Source organism: Eptatretus burgeri, chromosome 4, assembly GCF_056783735.1.
Source record: "Eptatretus burgeri isolate ZD-2024b chromosome 4, Ebu_testis_v1, whole genome shotgun sequence".
Taxonomy (NCBI): domain Eukaryota; kingdom Metazoa; phylum Chordata; class Myxini; order Myxiniformes; family Myxinidae; genus Eptatretus; species Eptatretus burgeri.
Genome location: NC_140964.1, coordinates 33,927,419 through 33,947,418, shown reverse-complemented (window position 1 = coordinate 33,947,418; position 20,000 = coordinate 33,927,419). Strand labels below are relative to the sequence as shown.

The 20,000-nt window shown below is 49.1% G+C and overlaps 1 protein-coding gene across 6 annotated transcripts in view; it reads right to left on the bottom strand.

The window, feature by feature from the left end:
* Positions 1-20,000, bottom strand: part of LOC147027773 (voltage-dependent L-type calcium channel subunit alpha-1D-like) — a 518,308-nt gene that overhangs the window by 324,331 nt on the left and 173,977 nt on the right. For all 6 annotated transcript variants that reach the window (XM_085877381.1, XM_085877383.1, XM_085877382.1 and 3 more), the window contains exons 4-5: positions 19,666-19,805; positions 18,655-18,803 (exon numbers count right to left, since the gene is read on the bottom strand). In XM_085877381.1, the coding sequence (XP_085733507.1) occupies positions 18,655-18,803; positions 19,666-19,805 (289 nt within the window). The remainder of the gene's footprint in view (positions 1-18,654; positions 18,804-19,665; positions 19,806-20,000) is intronic.

Sequence of the window (20,000 nt, the reverse complement as noted above, 5' to 3'; positions counted from 1 at the left end):
CGGCGTTAGTCCGAGAGGGTCACGACTGGATTGTCCGTCCGGTGGGCGACGTGCCGCGTTTCGAGTTACGTGGCCGTTCGCACGCCGGCGGGCGCGGAATCCGCAACACTGGTGTCAGGAGTGGGATACAAACCCATCGCCCTCCTCGCGGCACTGGTATCGGAGAATGGGAAAACGGGCTCTCCTGTCTCCAGTTAAATTCACGGGAATCGGTCCAGGGGTGAGAGGAGCGACCCCCGATTCCCTCCAAATTACGAGCGAGCTAAATTAACCCTTTAAGAGAAGCAAGATGGCGTCTCAAGGCGAGCGGGAGCCGGGGGTATTAGAAATGGATGTAGAATGTGTAGAATCCATGGCTCAGGATGAAATCCCCGTGCAGGAAATGTTGGTTGTACAGGAAAACGAACTCGCCCAACTGAGCCCAGAGCCCGAAATGGGTGCGGCAGCGGCCGCGGTGTATGACACCTCCCCTCCCCCTCTCCACCAAAACCCCCCGACCCTTGCCGAAACGGCTCACCCAAGCGCACCCGACATGGCCCAGCTATGCGCCATGCTGGCGGCAATGACAAATGAAATGAAAAACGAAATGAAAGGCATGAACAAACAAATAAACGAAAAGATGGATACAAATACAAATGAAATGAAAAACGAAATGAAAGGAATGAACAAGCAAATGGACGAAGTGAAAACGACGATGGATGCGAATACACAGCAAATGAACAAGCAAATAAACGGAATGGAAGCAAACATGAAGGAGGAAACGAAAAAGCTGCGGGGTGAGACACAGAACATGGGCCGATGCCTGCAGGCGGGCATGAAGGCCGTGAGCAGGAAGCTCAAAATGGCGACGCCACGTGTGGGAGCGAACGAGCTGAAAGGGCGTGCAACGGCTGTCGGGCCCGCGGTGGAGGCGGGTGAAAAAATAATTCGGGAGACGGAAATAATAGTGGAGACAAGGGAGGTAAAGGGTGAAGAGGTGACCGAGTTGGCAGAGACACGGGAGATGGGAACGATAGAGGGAAGACTGCACGATGAAGACGGGGTAAGTGACGCACACACACACACGGAGGTAGTGGAGGACAATGGGGGTGAGCTGGTGGACTGGGTGGAGGCCCGGTGCGAGCAGCTGGATAGCCTCCTCCAGGAACGAGGGGAGGGAGTATGCCCCCTTGAGGCGAGTCACGACCAGGTGAGTTCGGTCGTGCTTTGCGAGGTCGAGGGGAGGAGTGCTGTGGACAGGTGCACGGAAAGCTTGGGGGGTATAGAGGCCCCGGAGACTCTTGTGGGGACACGAATCCCCAGTGTGGTTGTCCCTGTGTGTGTGGTGCAAGGTGTGAGTGCGTCCCCGTGTGTGGAAGCGACCCCGTGTGTGAGTGGTGTGGTGGCGATGGTGCCGGAGTACGTGCTTCCCAGCACGCCGTGTGTGGATGAGGCACCGTGTGTGGAAGAGGCCGTGTGTGTGGATGAAACGGCCAGTGTGGATGAGGCACCGCGGGTGAGTGCCCCCGCGTGTGTGAGTGAGGGACGGTGTGTGGATGAGGCACCGCGGATGAGTGCCCCCGCGTGTGTGAGTAGTATGGTTTGTGTGAGTAGTGAGGCACGAGTGAGTGGAAGGCCGCGAGTGAATGGAGCACCACGTGTGAGTGGTATGGTTTATGCAAGGGAGACCGTGTGTGTGAGAGAGCGGTATGTGAGGGAGATGTAGGTTGGCATGCGGGAGCACGCAGCCGCGTCTCCCGGTGTGAATGTAATGGTGAGGTGTGTTAGCGTCGTAACACGCGGGAGTGCGTGTGTCGAATGGCGACGACGGCGACATGTGAGGAAAGAAAGCCGGGTAGCGGCTGTAGTTGTTTCGGGGACCGTGCCGGGTTCACCCAGCAGTAAGCACGAGGTCCGTGCTGTGCAACGCACGAGGCCCCCACGTGCTCGCTTGCGAGTGAAGTCCCGGTCCGGAAACGCCAGCGGTAGATTTGCCGATCCCGCGGACGGACAAAGTGTAGGCAGGATTATGGATTTGGACCGGACGGGTTCTCCACGCGATCGTGTGTGTTAAGCTCCAACGGGCAAAGCACATGTGTTCGCGTGGGGAACCCCTCGAGACGTGGGGCTTGTGTTTTTTTTTTATGCGCACGGTGACGCCATGGCTGCACGTGGGGTTGGAATCCGGCAGGAGGGGTATCCCTGCCGGATGGTACCGTCCAAGGAGGGACGAGGTACACGTGCAGCTGCATGACGTCACGGGCAGGTGTAAAGTGCGCGAGCTGTGAGTTGCCGCGCTGGTGATGCGCATGAAAAAAAAACAAAAAAAAAAAAACAGTAAGCCTCACTTTCGGGTGCACAGGATTACTGGGCAAGGGGTGGAAGACCCCCTTGACCAGGGGCACAGGATGGAAACTAGTTAGGGGGAAGGGTTAGCTTAGTTAGACCGACTTCATGGGGCAGGGGTAAGTCCTCATGGAGTCCGTGGAATGGATTAGTTAGAGGGATTGTAGCCAGATTTAGGACGGGAAAATGGGAATAGATTTAGAAGACAGTGACAGACAGTGAGTGTGTAGCGGGGACGTAGATTAGCTACGTAGTGTTAAAAGGAATGTGCTACTAGTTTAAGGGACGACGTGGGAGCACGAGTTAGTTAGGGGAGGTAGTTAGAAGGATGGCAGAGTTCAGTGGTGAGTGTGTTGAAGAGTTGGTGAGTGAAGTGGAAGCATGTGCTTGGTGAGTGAGTGAGGCCAGCGGGTCTGTGTGAGTGGAGCGAATGGGGAATGCATGGTGCGATGAGTGATTGGGGGGAGGAGTGACTCCCGCCCAAGGGACCCCCGGGGTCAGTATAGAGTGAGTTAGGGGGTTAGTCAAATTTACAAAATGGAGGTTGTTTTGTTGTTGGTGGGAGTGCAGGCTCGAAACCCGTTTGGAGGGGTGCAGGAGCCCTGTTGACGGGCTGGGAGCGTGGCTGCGAAAGGTGAGTATCGCTGAGTGGGTACCCCGGGCACCAGGCTAGTCGGCCGTGGTAGGCCAAGGGCCCATGGGGGGCCGGGATAGCGTAGTGGGCACGGGTGCGCCTGCTTGGTGCGGGGGCCCGGGGCGCCATTAGCCGCGTGGGCAGGTTGTGGGCACGGGTGACCCTCGGAAAGGGGCCTGGGAAGCCAGCCTGCCACGTGTGCGTTTCAGGGGAGGTGCCGTGGGGGGCACTCCCCGGTGTAAGGGAGCTGGTAGGCTCGGAGGCAGTGTAGTGCCCGGGGGTGCCATCGTCGGAGAATCGGCGGAGGGTCGTGCCTGCCAAAGGGAGCCACGTGTCCCAGCCATGAGACCGTGTGAGGGCACGGAGAGAAAATTGGGGGGCGAGGCCCGAAATTGTGAGGACACCAACACAGGCGACGGGAATCTGGGTTGTTAGAACCAATAGTTTAAGCGAGAGGCGCTTGTTGAAAGCCCCAGGGTAGTTTAACAGTTAAATGGATAGGGTAGATTAGGAAGTGTACCCCTCCGCACCATCCATCCCCTCGCTCTCGTTGTGGGCCGCTGGACCCACTTTGGTTATAGATCGCCGAACTCTGGGGAGGCCATTCTGAGGCTTGAGTTGGGCCTCGACACAGGACGTTAGCTCTCCCTTACTCCCCTCCGGGAAGGGAATGTAGGGGTTGGGAGTAGGCGAGGTGACAGGATAGGTTAGCCGAACAAAGACGATAAAGGGGGTTAGGGGACGATTAATAGTGGGGAAGTAAAAAAGTAAAATAAAAAAAATAAGTTGGGGCTAAATTGGGGTTTGACAAATTAAGGGAGTGGGTATGTACAGTGACAGGCAAAGGCGATAGGTGGGAGGGAGACAGGTAGGTAGGTCCGAGCCCGCCTTCTGAGTGGCCAGCAGCACCGCACTCCCTCCACCAACCTCCACTGAACGGCAAAGGCTGGCCAGCTTTATCTGCTGGCTGCGTTGCTGCAAGGCAAAGGCCGGCCCACTTCATCGGCAGCTGTTGTTTTGCTGCAAGGCCTGTGCCGGTTGGATCGTCTGCAGCTGTTTTTCTGCAAGGCCTGTGCCATCGGCTGGCCGTGTTTTTCTTCAAGGCCTGTGCCGGCCAGTTCGTCTGCCGGCTGTGATGTTTGCCTGCAGCGGCCTTCTTCTGCGGGCTGTGTTTGCCTGCTGCCTTTGCCAAGCCATGCCCACTGCCCCTGTTCACCAGCCCCGTTCAATTTTTGCTTTGCCCCCCCCCCCCCCCCCGTTCATTGCCATGTGCGCCAGGATCAAGGCAACAGTTTGCAAGCTGCAAGAACTGCCCTGTTGGCAGCTACAACACGGGCCTGCAGTGGCGGCCCGTGCACCGTTTTTGTGTTCATACAACCATTCGTTGTGTTCATTGCGTGTGCCACTTGAGCTGGCACGGAGACTGCGTTGTGTAGCCCATGCACCGTTGTGGTTCACTGCGTTCAGTTCAAACCATTCATCCATCCATTCGTTGTGTTCATTGCGTGTACCACTTGAGCTGGCACGGAGACTGCATTTGTGCAGCCCATGCACCGTTGTGGTTCACTGCCTTCAGTTCAAAAGGGAAGGCCTTGGACTGCGTGTGAGCAGCCGGCCACGGTCCCTGTCACCTGCATTGTTTGAGCCAGAGACTGCATGTGAGCAGCCTGGCTCCCTGCTAACTGCTTTCTTTTTGCAGAGTTCAGTGACCCTGGGCCATGGTTTAGTGTAAAATTTGTAAGTTAAGGTTAAGATGTACTGTACATATGAGTGCGCCCCCGGCATGTTTGTCTCAGCGCCGGCAATTTTATTTAAGTCGTCCGTGTGAGTGAGTTTGTTTTGGTAGTTACTCAGCCCTTAGGTTATTTATTTTGGGGACACGAATACCATGAATGTCGCACTCAGGGATCCGTAGGTAAAATGTACTAGGGGAAAACTACACATGATGGCACACGAAAATTTGACGACTCGGGACGAGTCTGTAAAAAGGGGAGGGGGAAGTGTTGTGGTTGACGAAATTCACAAACCACCATTCAGGTCCCTTAGGTGAGATATCTCGGTAAGTATATGTGTAGTTAGGCCCAAACCCGTTGTCTAGAGGGAATAAATGTCATTCATGCGGGCTGCGACTCTTCAGGATAGCCGTTTTTCTTTTGCTATCTTTATTTTGGACCAACCGCCATTGTTACCACCACCAACCACAACATCAACCACCCACCGCGGCGCCGCTTCCCGTCACACCTCGCAACCGTCGCATCGCCACCGTTCTTGCGCCGCTTGTGGGTACCGGTGTTGGACTCGTGCAGGGCGCGCGCCGAACAGCGTGTACAAAACCACGGATTTTCAGCTTCAAAAACGGATCAAAAACGACACACGCCCACTTTTGTTCCGTCCAATCGGTGAGCGAGGGGCGATTTGGCCCCGCCTCCAGGGCGTTGGAGGGCGATCGCTATATGCAAATTTATGGATCAAAATGCATTCACGCCCACTTTTTCTCGGGCCAATGGGGAGCGAGGTGAAAGGTCGAAGGCAGGGGGTCAAAGATGAGAGAGCGAAGCCACGGGGCTTATATAAGCGACCGCGTTCGTCAGTAGAGAAGAGTTAAGACTTCGCAGTCGGTGGAGTTGGGAAGAAGAAGCAAGAAGGAGTTGGTCGTCGTCGTCGTCGTGTGCGTTGGAGTCGGAGCGAAGGGGACGGAGCTGTGGAGAGGCGGCGAGGGCAGACGAGGGGGTGCTCGCGTCGTGCCGGGAGCTGCACACCAGGGAGGCCGACGGCGCGACCTGGCCGAGGTGGAGATGCTCGTCGCGGGACTCGAGGCAGAGTAGAAATCCTCCTTTCCCCCGAGCATCAGCAACCCCCTCCTGTTTCCCCCCGCGCTGAGATAGTGCGACCAAGGGGGCCCCTTTCCCACCCCCTACCAGACACTGTCCGCGAGGCCCGCGGAGTTGAGGCACCATCGCCGCTCCGCGTCTCATCACCAGACGGGTAGGCCCGACCCGGTCTCGGCCTCAGGCCCGCCTCATCCTTGAGGGTGTTCTTTTTCTTGGTTTTGGGTATGTGTTGTCGGCGCCGTCTGTGAAGTAAAATTGTATAAGTGTTGCCGTGTGCTCGCGTAGTCGGTATTAGCTCTGCATTGTGTTTCTTTTCCTTCTATGTGCTTTTGGTGGAATTGCATTGTGTTTCTCTTCCTTTTCTATGTGCTTTTGGTGGAATTGAATATGTGTGCTTTCCGTTCATCGCGAATAAATGTGTTTTGTGTTGAACTGTTTCCCGCTTCGCTTCGTCATTTCTTTAATTGAATCCTCATCTTGCTTCACGTAAAGGGTTGGTAGTGGGCTGAATACGCCCGATAATTAATCGAACCGTCGAGGCCGACGATAACACCGCTCGGTTATCCCGATAGTACGGAACGGGTGGCTTAAGTGGCCCGTGTCCGAAGTCGACCTGCGGCGAGGTGCGATCGCCCGGTCTACCCTCCGTGTGGGTACTTAGGTAGGTCGAATTTGGCGAGCAACCCTATCCCACGCGGGGGCTGATTGGCTCGATCGCGGTGAGACCGAAAGGTCCACCCGTGACTGGTTCCCGGCGTTAGTCCGAGAGGGTCACAACTGGATTGTCCGTCCGGTGTGCGACGTGCCGCGATTCGAGTTACGTGGTCGTCAGCACGCCGGCGGGCGCGAATCCGCAACAATATGTATATATATATATATATATATATATATATATATATATATATATATATACATATATATATATATATATACATATACAGATGTATATATATATATATATATATATATATATATATATATATATATATATATATATATACATATACAGATGTGTATATATATATATATATATATATACATATACAGATGTGTATATATATATATATATATATATATATATATATATATATATATATATATATATATATATATATATATATATATATATATATACATACTGTTGTGGTTGAGGAAATTCGCAAACCACCATTCAGGTCCCGTAGGTGAGATATCTCTGTAAGTATATGTGTAGTTAGCCCCAAACCCGTTGTTTAGAGGGAATAAATGTGATTCATTCGGGCTGCGACCCTTTAAGATAGCCGTTTTTCTGTTCTATCTTTATTTTGAGCCAACCATGTCTCAACCGCCATCACACAACAACCACCAACCGCAACGCCGTTTCACAACAACAACAACGCCAACAGCCACGACCTTTACCTTCACAACTCGCTCTTGCAAACATCGCATCACCACCATTCCAAGCGTCACCGTGGCCAGGGACCGCCACTTTAGACACTCCACCACCTTCGCCTCTCCTTCTGGGGCCATTCCCGCACCGCTTGTGGGCACCGAGCGTCAGGCTGTCCTGGCCTCGTACAGGTCGCGCGCTGAGCCGCGGGTACAAAGAGCGGCCTTTCCGAGGGGAAGTCGGATCAGGAATGATACACGCCCACTTCTGTTCCGTCCTATCAGCAAGCGCGGGGCGATTTGGCCCCGCCTCCAGGCGCGTCGGAGTGGAATCGATATATGCAAATTCGAGGATCAGGGGAGGTTCACGCCCACTTTTCCTCCGTCCAATGGGCGAGCGTGGCTCCGCCCCCGAGCTCATCCTGATCCGGAAATTTGCATATGGGTTCTCCTGCCGTACTATAAAGCGCCGAGCGCGGGGCGAAGTCAGTTTAGTTTTGGGCTCGGGCAAGTTGGAGAGGTGTGGCGGCGGCGGAGTGTGGCAGCAGCAGTCAAGACGGGTCTGGAGGAGAGTCAGTCTGTCGGAGTCGGAGTCTGTCAGGGAGCTGCAGAGAGGTGAAGCCGGGAGCACGGTCGAGGTCGCAGTGGAGTCGCTCGTCGCAGGACCCAAGCAAGCCAGCTATCCTCTTTCCCCAGAGCATCAACAACCTCCTCCCTTCCCCCCCCCCCCCGCGCTGAGATAGTGCGGAAAGGGGGCCCCGTTCCCACCCCATTCCAAGCAGTGCCAACGAAACCCGCGGAGGAGCACGGAGTCGGGGCACCGCCGTGACATTTGCGGCTCATCACAAGACGGGTAGGCTCGACCCGGTCTCGCGACCACAGGCCCGTCTGCCCCCTTGTCTTTGAGGGTGGCCCTTTTCTTTTGCTTTTGAGTATATGTGTTGTCGGCGCCGTCAGTAAAGTAAAACTGTGTAAGTGTTGCCGTGTGCTCGCGTAGTCGGTAGTATCTCTGCATTGTTGTGTTTCTTTTGTTGCAATTGCTTTTGGTGCATAATTGTTGTAATTGTATATGTGTGCTTTCCGTGTGCGGCGGAATAAATGTGCCTCATGTTGAACTGTTTTTCCCGTTTCGCTTCGTCTTTTCTTTAATTGAATCTCCATCTTCCTTCACGTAAAGGGTTGATAGTGGGCTAAATACGCCCGATAATTAATCGGAACAGTCGAGGTTGACGATAACACCGCTCAGTTATCCCGATAGTACGGAACGGGTCGCTTAAAGTGGCCCGTGTCCGAAGTAGACCTGCGGCGATGTGCGATCGCCCGGTCTACCCTCCCTGTGGGTACTTAGGTAGGTCGAATTTGGCGAACAACCCTATCCCACGCGGGGGGGCGATTGGCACGATCGTGGTGAGGCCGAAAGGCCCACCCGTGACTAGTTCCCGGCGTTAGTCCGAGAGGGTCACGACGGGATTGTTCGTCCGGTGGGCGATGTGCCGCGATTCGAGTTACGTGGCCGTTCGCACGCCGGCGGGCGCGAATCAGCAACACTGGTGTCAGGTCGTGAGATACAAACCCATCCCCCTCCTCGCGACACTGGTGTCGGAGAACGGGACAACGGGCTCTCCTCACCTCACCTCCTTCGCCACAACCGCCAACATCTCCTCACCACCTTCGCCACAACGAACATATCCTCACCACCTTCTCCACAACCTCCAACATCTCCACAAACAACGGCAGTTCAACAAACAACAAGAACAACAACAACTCCATCACTCTTGGGTAAACAAAAGTGACGGTTAAAAGTATTCACCGAATAAAAACAACACTCCTAGGATTTTTCCCCTGCGCGCCGGGAAGGGAGGGATAAACGCCCCGGGGCGATAAAAGGCCGCGTTGAAACGCCGAGAAAGCAGTGGAGTCGCCAGCAGTTGAGGAGAGGAGTCGCCCGCAGTTGAGGAGAGGAGTCGCCAGCAGTTGAGGAGAGGAGTCGCCAGCAGTTGAGGAGGGAGTTGGCAGCTGGCGGTTGGCGAGTGGGTGAGAGAGTCTCTCTCCTTGGTCTCCGTGGACGTTGAAGGCTCCGTTGGAGGCGTTGTAGGAGGCACCGTTGGAGTCGAGAGTGGAGTCGGGAGCTGGTGGAGTCCAGTCGAGTGCAGGCGGAGACATCGAGGGTCGCCCAGCGAGTCACCACGAGAGTGGCAGGTAACCTGCACGGCTTCTCAGAGCCTTGCGGTCATCCTGGCTCCGAGAAACATTAAAGGCCTATGGGCCCAGTTCTCCCTGTTCTTTTCTGGGGTTTTTTGCATGGAGGTCTGTGGCACCTTGTCCTATAAGTAGAACTGTTAAGTGCCTGTACATAACGTAATAGAACGGCTGTAGGTTTTCTTGCTCGTGTCTTGTCCCTTTCCCCCATTGCTTGCATATGTGCATGTATAAATAAATGTCATTATTTGAATATTCACCTGCTCGTTGCGTCACTTCCTCCATTGAGCTGCCGTAATTGCGTTCGGAATAATAGCTGGTTTTTAATAGCTGATAAGATAATCAAGTCCGATGGGGCTTGGCGATAATACACCGCTCGGCAATCGCAAACGAAGCGAGCTGCTTAAGCGGCTCGTTTCCGAGCAAGTCCCGTTGAGGTACAACCTCTCGGTAGTCTGTCCGCACGAATAATTAGGTAAATCGACAATTCGGCGATCGACCCTGTAGCGCGCGGGCAGAGCATTGACAAGGTTGTGGTGTGGTTAAAAACACACCCGTAGCTGGATTTCGGCGTTGGTCCGAAAGCTGCGACTGGATTGCCATGGTCGGTGGGCGCACAGCCGCAATTAGCTAAAAGTGGTCGCCCGCACGCCGGAGTGGCGAGAATCCACAACACTGTTGTCAGGACGTGGGATAAAAAAATTCATCCTTCTCCAAACTAAATTAACGGAACCGGATCAAGGGTGTGCGAGGCGACCCTCCGGTTCCATCAAATTCCGAGCGTGGAAATTTTTTATTACCGATACGCAAAATGGCAGCTCAAGGCAAGCAGGGGCAGGGAGGAATATGTTTTAATGTAAAATCCATGGCCCGGGACGGTTCGTTTTATTACAACCCCACAACGAATCGTCGTCAGGGGGAGCGGCCTGTGCAGGAACTTTACCGGCAACCAAAAACGGAGACGCAAAATGGTGGCGCGGCCGCACCTCAGCGTGGCACGAGGAGTGAGCAGGTTGCTATTAATAGCGCAACGAGCCTCACGGCACGGGGGAAGCGCTCCCGCCCACCGGTTCAAGCCACAAACGGCAATTTGTATGCGATGAGGGGCAAAATGGATGCGAATATGCAGGCATTCAGGAGCGATATGCGAACACTGTGGGGCGAAACGCAGAGCATGAGGCTGAATCTCCAGGCAGCGCAAGAGGCATTTAAGAAGGACTTGGAGGAAGCAAAAGGCAAAATGACGAAGGAGATCGACACGATACGAGAGGAGGTGAATAAATTGAAAGGGAGTGTAGAAGGTCTGTGGTCCACGATTGAGGTGGGCAAGAAGGACGTGACAGGCGAAATAATGACAGTCGGACAGGGGGTGAAAGAAATTAAAAAAGAAAGACAAGAACAACCGAAAAAGAAAGCAAGGTTGAAGTATGCGGAGATAGTGAAGGAACAACGAATGAAACAGGAAAAGGAGATCGGCCAATTGAAGGAAACTATGAGATTGGAGAAGGAAAAACATGAGAAACAGTGGGAGAGAAAACAAGAACGATATGAATTTGAAATTAACCAACTCAAGGAGAGAGCAAAGTTGGAGTCCACAGAGATGGAAAAGCTCCGGAAAGATAACGAACAACTAAGGGGGCTCAGAGAGGAAGAACGACTCAAATGGGAAGGAAAATGGAGCCAGGAAGAAACGGAAATAATAAAAGAAGTGACGGAGAAATTAAAGGAAGTAGAGGTGACGACGACGGAGATGCAGGAATTAAAAGAAACTAAAAACAAACACACACATGGAGTTAGCGAGGGACAATGAGGTGGAGCTTGGGGAATGTCCCGTGACCCGGTGCGAGCAGCAGGATAGCCTTCTTCAGGAACGAGGGGAGGGAATATGCCCCCTTGAAGCGGATCACGACCAGGTGGGTCCGGTCGAGCTTTATGAGTTCGGGGCGGCGAGTGCTGTGAATGGGTACACGCGGAGCTTGTGGGGTATGGAGGCCCCGGAGCGCTTGTGGTAGCGCGAATCCCCAGTGTGATTGTTCCGGTGTATGTGATTATGAGTGAGGCGAAATGCATGTTGAAAAGCGCGCATTGCATGAGTGAAAGGGCGTATGTGAGAGGAACCGCGTGTGTGAGGTCGCGGTATGAAAGGGAGATGACGGTTGGTATGCGAGAATACGCAACCGCATGTCCGAGTGAGAGTCTCATGGCGAGGTGTGTAAGCGTCATGGCACGCGGAAGTGCGTGCGTTGAATGGCGACGAAGACGGCACCAGACAAGGGACAAGGGCCGTGTAGCGGCCGTAGCTGTTTCGAGGACCGTGCCGGATTCACACAGCAGCGCGCGCGGGGTCCGTGCTGTGCTTCACACGAGGCCGCCATGTGCGTGCCTGCGCGAGTGAAATCCGGTCCGGAAACGCCCGCGGAGGATGCAAGCCGATCCCGCAGACAGACAGAAGCTCGGCTGGAATAGCGAATTTGGATCGGATGGGTTCTCCAAGCGAGCGTGTTTGTAAAGCTCATGTGGCCTATGCCGCACGTTCTGTTCGCAGAGCGTGTGAAGCGGCTTCCCCGATGCGTTATACGTACCCCGGTTTGCACGAGAAATCGTGCAGGTTCGGGGTGCGAGTGACGTCATCGGGGATTCCGCGGCGCGGGTTACGGACGAGCAGAGCACATGAGGTACAACCTCTCAGTAGTCTGTCCGCACGAATAATTCGATAAATAGACAATTCGGCAATCGACCCTGTAGCGTGCGGGCAGAGCATTGACAAGGTTGTGGTGTGGTTAAAAACACACCCGTAGCTGGATTTCGGCGTTGATCCGAAAGCTGCGACTGGATTGCCACGGTCGGTGGGCGCGCGGCCGCAATTAGCTAAAAGCGGTCGCCCGCACGCCGGAGTGGCGAGAATCCACAACAATATATACTGTATATATATATATATATATATATATATATATATATATATATATATATATATATATATATATATTAATGTCAAATTGAAATACAGGGATGTTATCAGGATTATGTGGTCAATTTTCATTGGTTAATTTACGATGCTTTATCACGTACAGTTTTGTGAGATGATAATAATGGATAATTGGAATCCCATCTTATTCACTTTTTCCACCCGAATAACATGATCCGGATCCCCTGAAACCAAACTCCATTACATTTTAAAAATAATGTTTTCCACAATGTCCTACTGATCTTATACTGTTTGTGTATGGTTATAATAAATTTCTTTGAAATAATTTTGTGCTCAAAAAGGATGCAGTGCACATTATCATTTTTAAATATCAGATATTAAAATTTCACTTATTCAATCACCATTAATACAAAATATTTTGATGGGTAGGGGGGGGAGGATAAATTTATCCCCCCCCACCCCTCCCAAGGATGTCAATTTCAAGTGCAATTCCAAGGAATAAAAAAAATTATATGCCTGCTTTGAGGATCTTAATGTGAAGGGCTGGGATATAATGGACAAAATTATAATCCTCCCCCCGTCAAATCGCACAATGGATGTCGTACTTGCAGGGCTAGGACTAATAAGGTCATTTGTTCACAAACTGATAAGTTGTAGTTGTGTGCAATTTCATTGTCCAATTATTTGATGGAGTGATAAGCCATGCTAAAAGCCAAATAATGGACGAATCATCAAAGTGCATGTGGATATGTACTAGGGTCATGTCATTGTGAGGCAAGTGCTGATGTGGGAAACTAAACAGGTTAACACAGCAAGGCAAAAAATGTTGACGTTTATTTAAGGAAATATTTAAGACAACATAGTCGTGCAATGGAAAAGCAACATTAAAGGGAAGGAAGGAGAGAAAGAAAACATTGCAAGGAAAGTACATCCGAAAGTGGTCATCTTGGATTGTGTAGATATAGGAATGGAAGAGGGAACAAATATGAAAAAATCCAACTGAGAAAAGAGAGGCGAAGGAAGTAAATAAGGAAAACAAGAGCGAGAATTTCTTTGCAATGAATGTCCCCTCACTTCTCGTGAAGAAGAAGAAACCCTATAGCCACCGTGTTTGGGTGTATTCGGCAAAATAAATGGAAAAGCAATATTAATTTACTGATATCTTTTGTACACTAGAAACCACTAAGACAACTAGGAAAACAAACCGAGATAAAAATTAGTTTGCCTTAACGCATGCTCGAGCCAATACCAAAACAAATATAAAGAAGAAGAAGAAGAACCTTTTATAACCCACTGTGTTTCATTCGTTCATCGGCTTTGCTTATTTCAGATTTGAAAAATAACCCGATGGACATACATGAAGCAAAAACATGCATACGGCGTATGTGCATACATAATACAGCATGGTTATAGACTTGGGATCATTCCAATTGCACTGGGCCATGGACTAACACCCAGGCATAAGGCCTGATCATCTGTGCTGCCTCATGTAGTGGCACCGCATTATGTTATTGGGGTGGAGTCAAGCCATCTGTCCAGCCAATCTGTGTAAAGCAGTGGGGTGGAGTCAGGGCAACTGAAGACCGGCACATGCATAATATGTGATATTTTCTATCTCAAAAGAGCATAACTGTGAAAAATTGATAATACGCCCTGAAACTCGACCTTGTTCTGTAACTTATAATAAAGCCATGGAACAAGTTTCAGTTGAATATGTTATGGGGTACGGGAAAAAAAGTCTGAAAAACCACAGGTGGGATGGATGGACAGACGGACGGAGAGCAAACCTATAGTCCACTATGGTGAAATTGGAAGGGGACGAATAAAAGAAGAGTAAAGAGTGATTGAGCAGTTAAATATTCTGCCCTTTTATAGAGAGCCGAATATAGCAATGTATATATATATATATATATATATATATATATATATATATATATATATATATATATATATATATATATATATATATATATATATATTGTGATCAATGGAAATCAACTTCAATTGACATGATGCCAGTTAGCTGGATGGGGGTACCTCCCTCACCTTCAATGGCTCTTCAGCAAAAGACTTCTGTGACTAATTGGGACTGACACAATCTGTCAACTTCCCGACCAGGTTCTCATCCAACGGAACTCCATCTCTTATGGATCTGATTTTGACCAATTTACCTGAAAATATCTGCTGTTTTTCCTCTGCTCCAATCAGTTCTTCTGACCACATGCTTGTCAAAGTAAACGTCTCTCTGGCTGGTATTGGAGAACCACCTCAGGGCCGGCGAGTCTGGCATTTCACTCAAGCCGACTGGCAAGGTCTTGAAACAGCCATCAAACTTCAAGGCTGGTCTTCCATCTCTAATTTCTCTGACATCAACTCGTACTGGGAATTCTTTCAAAGAAATTTTCTCTCAGACACAGATTTATCGCATCTTATCTTCAGTTGTCATACCTTTCCTCCCACTCATGATGCACTGAAGCTTGTGGTGAGGCAATTGTTCTGAAACAACTTGCCTTTGCCTCATGGAAGGCAAACCCAACTTAGGGCAATCTCAGTTCCTTCCACAAAGCTCAGAACAAGTGTGTGTCTACCCTCATGAGAGCCAGAAAACATCTTTCCAATCTCAAGTCTGAACTCTCAAACGCGTCTCCCTCCCTTCAAATCCTGGTGGCATCTAGTTAAGTGTGTTTCTGGTGTATGATCCCTCATCCATCCACTCCCTTAGCTCAAATGGTCACAGCTGACACTGCACATGAAAAGACTGAATGCCAAAACTTAGTGTTTGCTTCTAAATCTTGTGTTCCAAACCGATCGCTTTCTGTACCCTCCTTACCCAGTCGCACCCAGCTGTTCTTAGACGGTGTTCTTTTCTCCTGACAAGGTGGAGATTTTGCTGTCAAACCTTGATTCAGATGTTGCAACGAGTCAAGACGGCATCAGCCCACATGTCCTAAAAACCTGCTCTGCTGCTCTTGCTCACCCTCTCTTTGTTCTATTCACCCTCACATTTGCTCAAGGTCATCTGCCATCTGCTTGGAAATCAGCTAACATTACCGCTCTGCATAAAAAAGTTGCAAAAACAGACCCTTGAAATTACAGACCAATCAGTCATCTCCCGATCATCAGCAAGGTCATGGAATCCATCATCGCTTCTGACATTAAATCATTCTTCTTCTCCAATGGCCTGATTTCCGATCATCAATTTGGATTCAGACCTGGACACTCTACCCTGGACTTGCTGCTCTTGCGTTCCCAACAATGGATGGAGATACTCAATGGCAGACATGAAATCAGAGCCATATCCCTAGACATATCGCTTGCTTTCGATACGGTCTGGCACCCCGCCCTGCTCACCAAACTCTTTTCCTTTGGTATCCAAGGCAATCTCTACTCATGGCTCACAGACTTCCTCTCCTGTCACAGTCAACATGTGGCCCATAATGGAATTATCTCATCCCCTCTTCCTGTCCAGGCTGGAGTTCTTCAAGGCAGTGTTCTGGGCCCTGTTCTTTTTCTTGTTTTCATGAATAATCACTGCGACTTTCTGGAAAATCCTCTGTATCTCTTTGCTGATGACTCCACCCTCTGCCGTACCATCTGCCATCCCTCACATCGGCAAGCAGCAGCCTCTTCACTCTCTGAAGTTCTGGATAAAATCACAAGCTGGTCCCACACTTGAAACTTGTGTTTCAATCCTGACAAATCTCACACTCTCACTATGTCTCTCTGAAAGGACCATCTGGAACCCCCGCTCCCTCCTCCCCAATCTACTTTCTCAAAACTTTTGGGCCTCACTATCTGCCATGATATTTCTTGGGAAAGCCACATTTACAAGCTGACCTCCAAAGCCAGTCACCGACTGGGCATCCTCTATTGTGCAAAGTCCTTCCTTGTCACACCTGAGATCCTGACCACATACAGAGCTTTCATCCACAACCTCATGGAGTACTGCTCTCTCCTCTGGGCTGGTGCTCCCACCTCTCACCTTCACGCTGTGGAAACCAAAACATTTAGGATCATTGGTATCTCCCGGAATTAAGCTAAGTCTTTGGGTCTTTCACTCTCTCACCGCAAGCAGGTCAGTGATCTATCTGTCTTCTGCCATCTCCTCTCCAGCCTTGCCCCCCCCCCCCCACTCTGTCTGCTATCTGTCCCACCCATATTTACACATGCTCAAGGTCTGCCCTTAATCCCTTTCTTATAAAACTACCAAAATCAAGAATCAATGCTCACCTTCATTCTTTCATTCCTCTTTTTCCTGCCTGTGGAACAAACTCCCACACTCTCTTCAATCCTACTCTTCCCTCCAGGTCTTCAAAACAGCTGTTCACCACCATCTCTCATCTTCCCCCATCCAAAACCATGATCTTTTCTACCCCCATTAATCCACCCAAACCCATCCCCTTCAAATTCCCTGCTTTTCTTCCTGAAAGTCCCTGTAGTATCCATCTTGTTTACCCTGTGTACCCCACCCCATCCCTTTCCCTTCTACAGATCTCCTAATGTCTCTATTCCCCACTGTTTTGTGTTTCCCTCTCCTGCCCTTCTTGTCTCCTGCTCCCCTTGTTATACATTCTCTGTGTTATCTCTTCTCCGAGCCTAAACATTGTACATATATTAAAAAACAACCCTCTCCTCTCTCAGTAAAGGCTGGAGATCCCCAATGCAGTGTTTTGGGCCCTGTCTTGTTCCCCATCTCTTTAGATGACCTCTCTGGTACTCTGGAAAACCCCCTCTTGTGTTTTTACAGATGACTCCACATTGTGTCATGCAGTACCCCCATCCCACTGCTCAGCAGACTAGGCCAAGCAGCATGTTCGTTTGATATCTTCAGCTTTTTGATGCCTAGGGTCCATAATAATATTTGTATTGGTGTCAAAGCCAGTGACCAATTGCAAATTAATAGGTGGATGATGGTTTAAAAATGGAAGCATGTGCTTCAGTCCTGTAAAAACCTCACTGTCTCACCCTATTGCTCCAGAAGGATTGTCAAATGAACCCACCTATTTCCATGGTCAGCCACTGGAAGAGCTTCAGTCTCTTGAACTTCTTGGCCTCTCCATTAGCCATGACATTTCTTGGGCTAATAAAATTGCAAATCTGGCCTCAAAAGCCAGCAGCAGACTGGGCTTTTTCCGTCGATCCAAGTCTGTCGTTGGAAAATCAGAGCTACTCACAGTCGACAGGGTCTTTGTCTGCAGCTCAATGGAGCACTGCTCTCTGCTATAAGCCAGCATCCCAGCATCTCATATGTCTCTCCTGGACTTTTTTGAATCTAATGCTCTCAACATTATTGGAAATTCCTGTGATGAGGCCAAAGCACAAGGTCTGTTGGTCTCACAATGCAGGAAGGTCGGTGCTCTTGGTTTTTTGTACCGCCATTTCTTTTATATCTATCTATCTCTATCTCTATCTCTATCTCTATCTCTATCTCTATCTCTATCTCTATCTCTATCTCTATCTCTATCTCTATCTCTATCTCTATCTCTATCTCTCTCTCTCTCTCTCTCTCTCTCTCTCTCTCTCTCTCTCTCTCTCTCTCTCTCTCTCTCTCTCTCTCTCTCTCTCTCTCTCTCTCTATATATATATATATATATATATATATATATATATATATATATATATATCTCTCTATATATATCTCTATCTCTATCTCTATCTCGATCTCTATCTCGATCTCTATCTCTATCTCTATCTCTATGCTTTATCAGTCATCTGACCCTTTTTAGCAACTGCAGGCTGCATGTGTTCTTCCAGTAACCTCCTTCTGGTTAAAGTTCCAAAATCCAGGCTGACTGTACACTTCAAACTCGTTTGTCCTTCGCTTCTCCCATCTATGAACTTGCCTTATATCACAGAGGTTGTTCCTTCCCACTCCCTTTTTTTTTTTTTTAAAACATGATCTGAGGCAGTCCTCTGACCCTTCTCAACAACTCCACAGCTGCCACACACACACACACACACACACACACACACACACACACACACACACACACACACACACACACACACACACACACACGATTGTTCGATAAGACATACACAGCCACTGAGCTTAAGCAAAGTGCTGTCACTTTCTGGGCTACTCTGGGTACGAGTGACGTCACTATAATTGCGCCGCTTTTCTCACTGCATTCAGCAGGGCATTTCCTAAGGAAGAATTTCCTCTTCCCCATGGATGCCAACCTATGGGGATTGTCCATGCTCTTAACCTTTTAATTGCTGAATCTCAAGCACGGAAGCAGCACGTATCATCAAAAAAGTGTCACCAAGATACAAACAATTTGGGTGCACTGAATCGTGTAATGTCAATATTTCTTTGTGAAGCTAGGTGTGGAAAATAAGGTATGACGGGAGTACTTAGCAAGACTCACTTGGCACGCCGGAGACGAGGCGAAGTGGGCGCAACACCCTGAATGCACGGAGGGCCTTCACGTCAAAACCGCCACCTTTACTACCCACCAACGCACCACTACTAGTATGCCCATCCTTCGTGATCTGCTCAAGCACCACACTGAACAATCTAAAGAACACAAAAACAAACCATGACAGTTGTTAGAAATATTCTTCAAAAATAATTGTCAGGTGAGCTTTGTATAAGCTATCATAAAGCAAACCTCATCATCTTGATAACAAAAGACCTTGAATGACTGAGTTTTCCAGACTGAACGGGTGGGAGAAGAAATTATGCTAATAGTGTCCAATTAAGTGTCCTTTCATATAAACAGGAAATGCTTGCCAACCTCCAGAGCAGAATTCTCAGAAGCGTTTGTGCATGAACACAGGTAAACTTGGCTTTCCCCTTGTATTTAAACCCATCTCTAACTCCTTGTTCTAAAATATTTGTCAGTTCATCCCACTAGCAATGGAAGATTAACCTATGTGTGTGATAAATCTGTTTGTAAAAATTTAATGGAAATTATGCAGCTGTTATTTTAAAGAAAGGAGTAGGGAGTGGGTTTGAGGTGGGGTTTGCCTGTTTGGCATTCCTATCTAAGCACATTGCTCTTGATGCTGGGACTCCGGTTAAAATCCCATGAACTGTGTTGATTTTGTCCATTGTCTACTTATGTCCTTATAATTTACATCAAAAGAATGTCCCTAAATGTCCTTGTCCCATATACTGTACATGTGAAAACTCGAACATCAGCATCACATTTTAATAAAATGATAAAGCCAATTTTCTTTCAATTTGGAAGTGTTCATAATTTACATTTGAAGCACATGATTGAGCTTCATATTAAAAGTTTTGTATTCATGCTCAGTATTTCAATTTTTTTCAAATGTGATAGAACAATATGCACAACACGCAGAAGAAATTAACAATAAAACAGGTAAGGGTAAAAGCCCCAAATTCACAAAATATTAAATATGAAGCTCCTGACCCAACAACTACGATAATGAAGTCGAGGAGGTTCCAGCCATTGCGGAGATAGGCATTGGGATGAAGGAGAAGGCCATATGCAAAGATCTTGAGCACGGCTTCCACAGTGAAGATCACCAAAAATATGTACTCCACGCTTTCCTGTCCACACGATAGAAGCAATAAATAAATAAATATATATATATATATATATATATATATATATATATATATATATATCTCTCTCTTTCAAAAATCGGTCTACGATGGAATGTACGTTCAATTCTTTAAATATGAACAATTCAACAGTAGAACTGGATAAATAAAAACACAAACAAACAAACAATACAGAGCCTC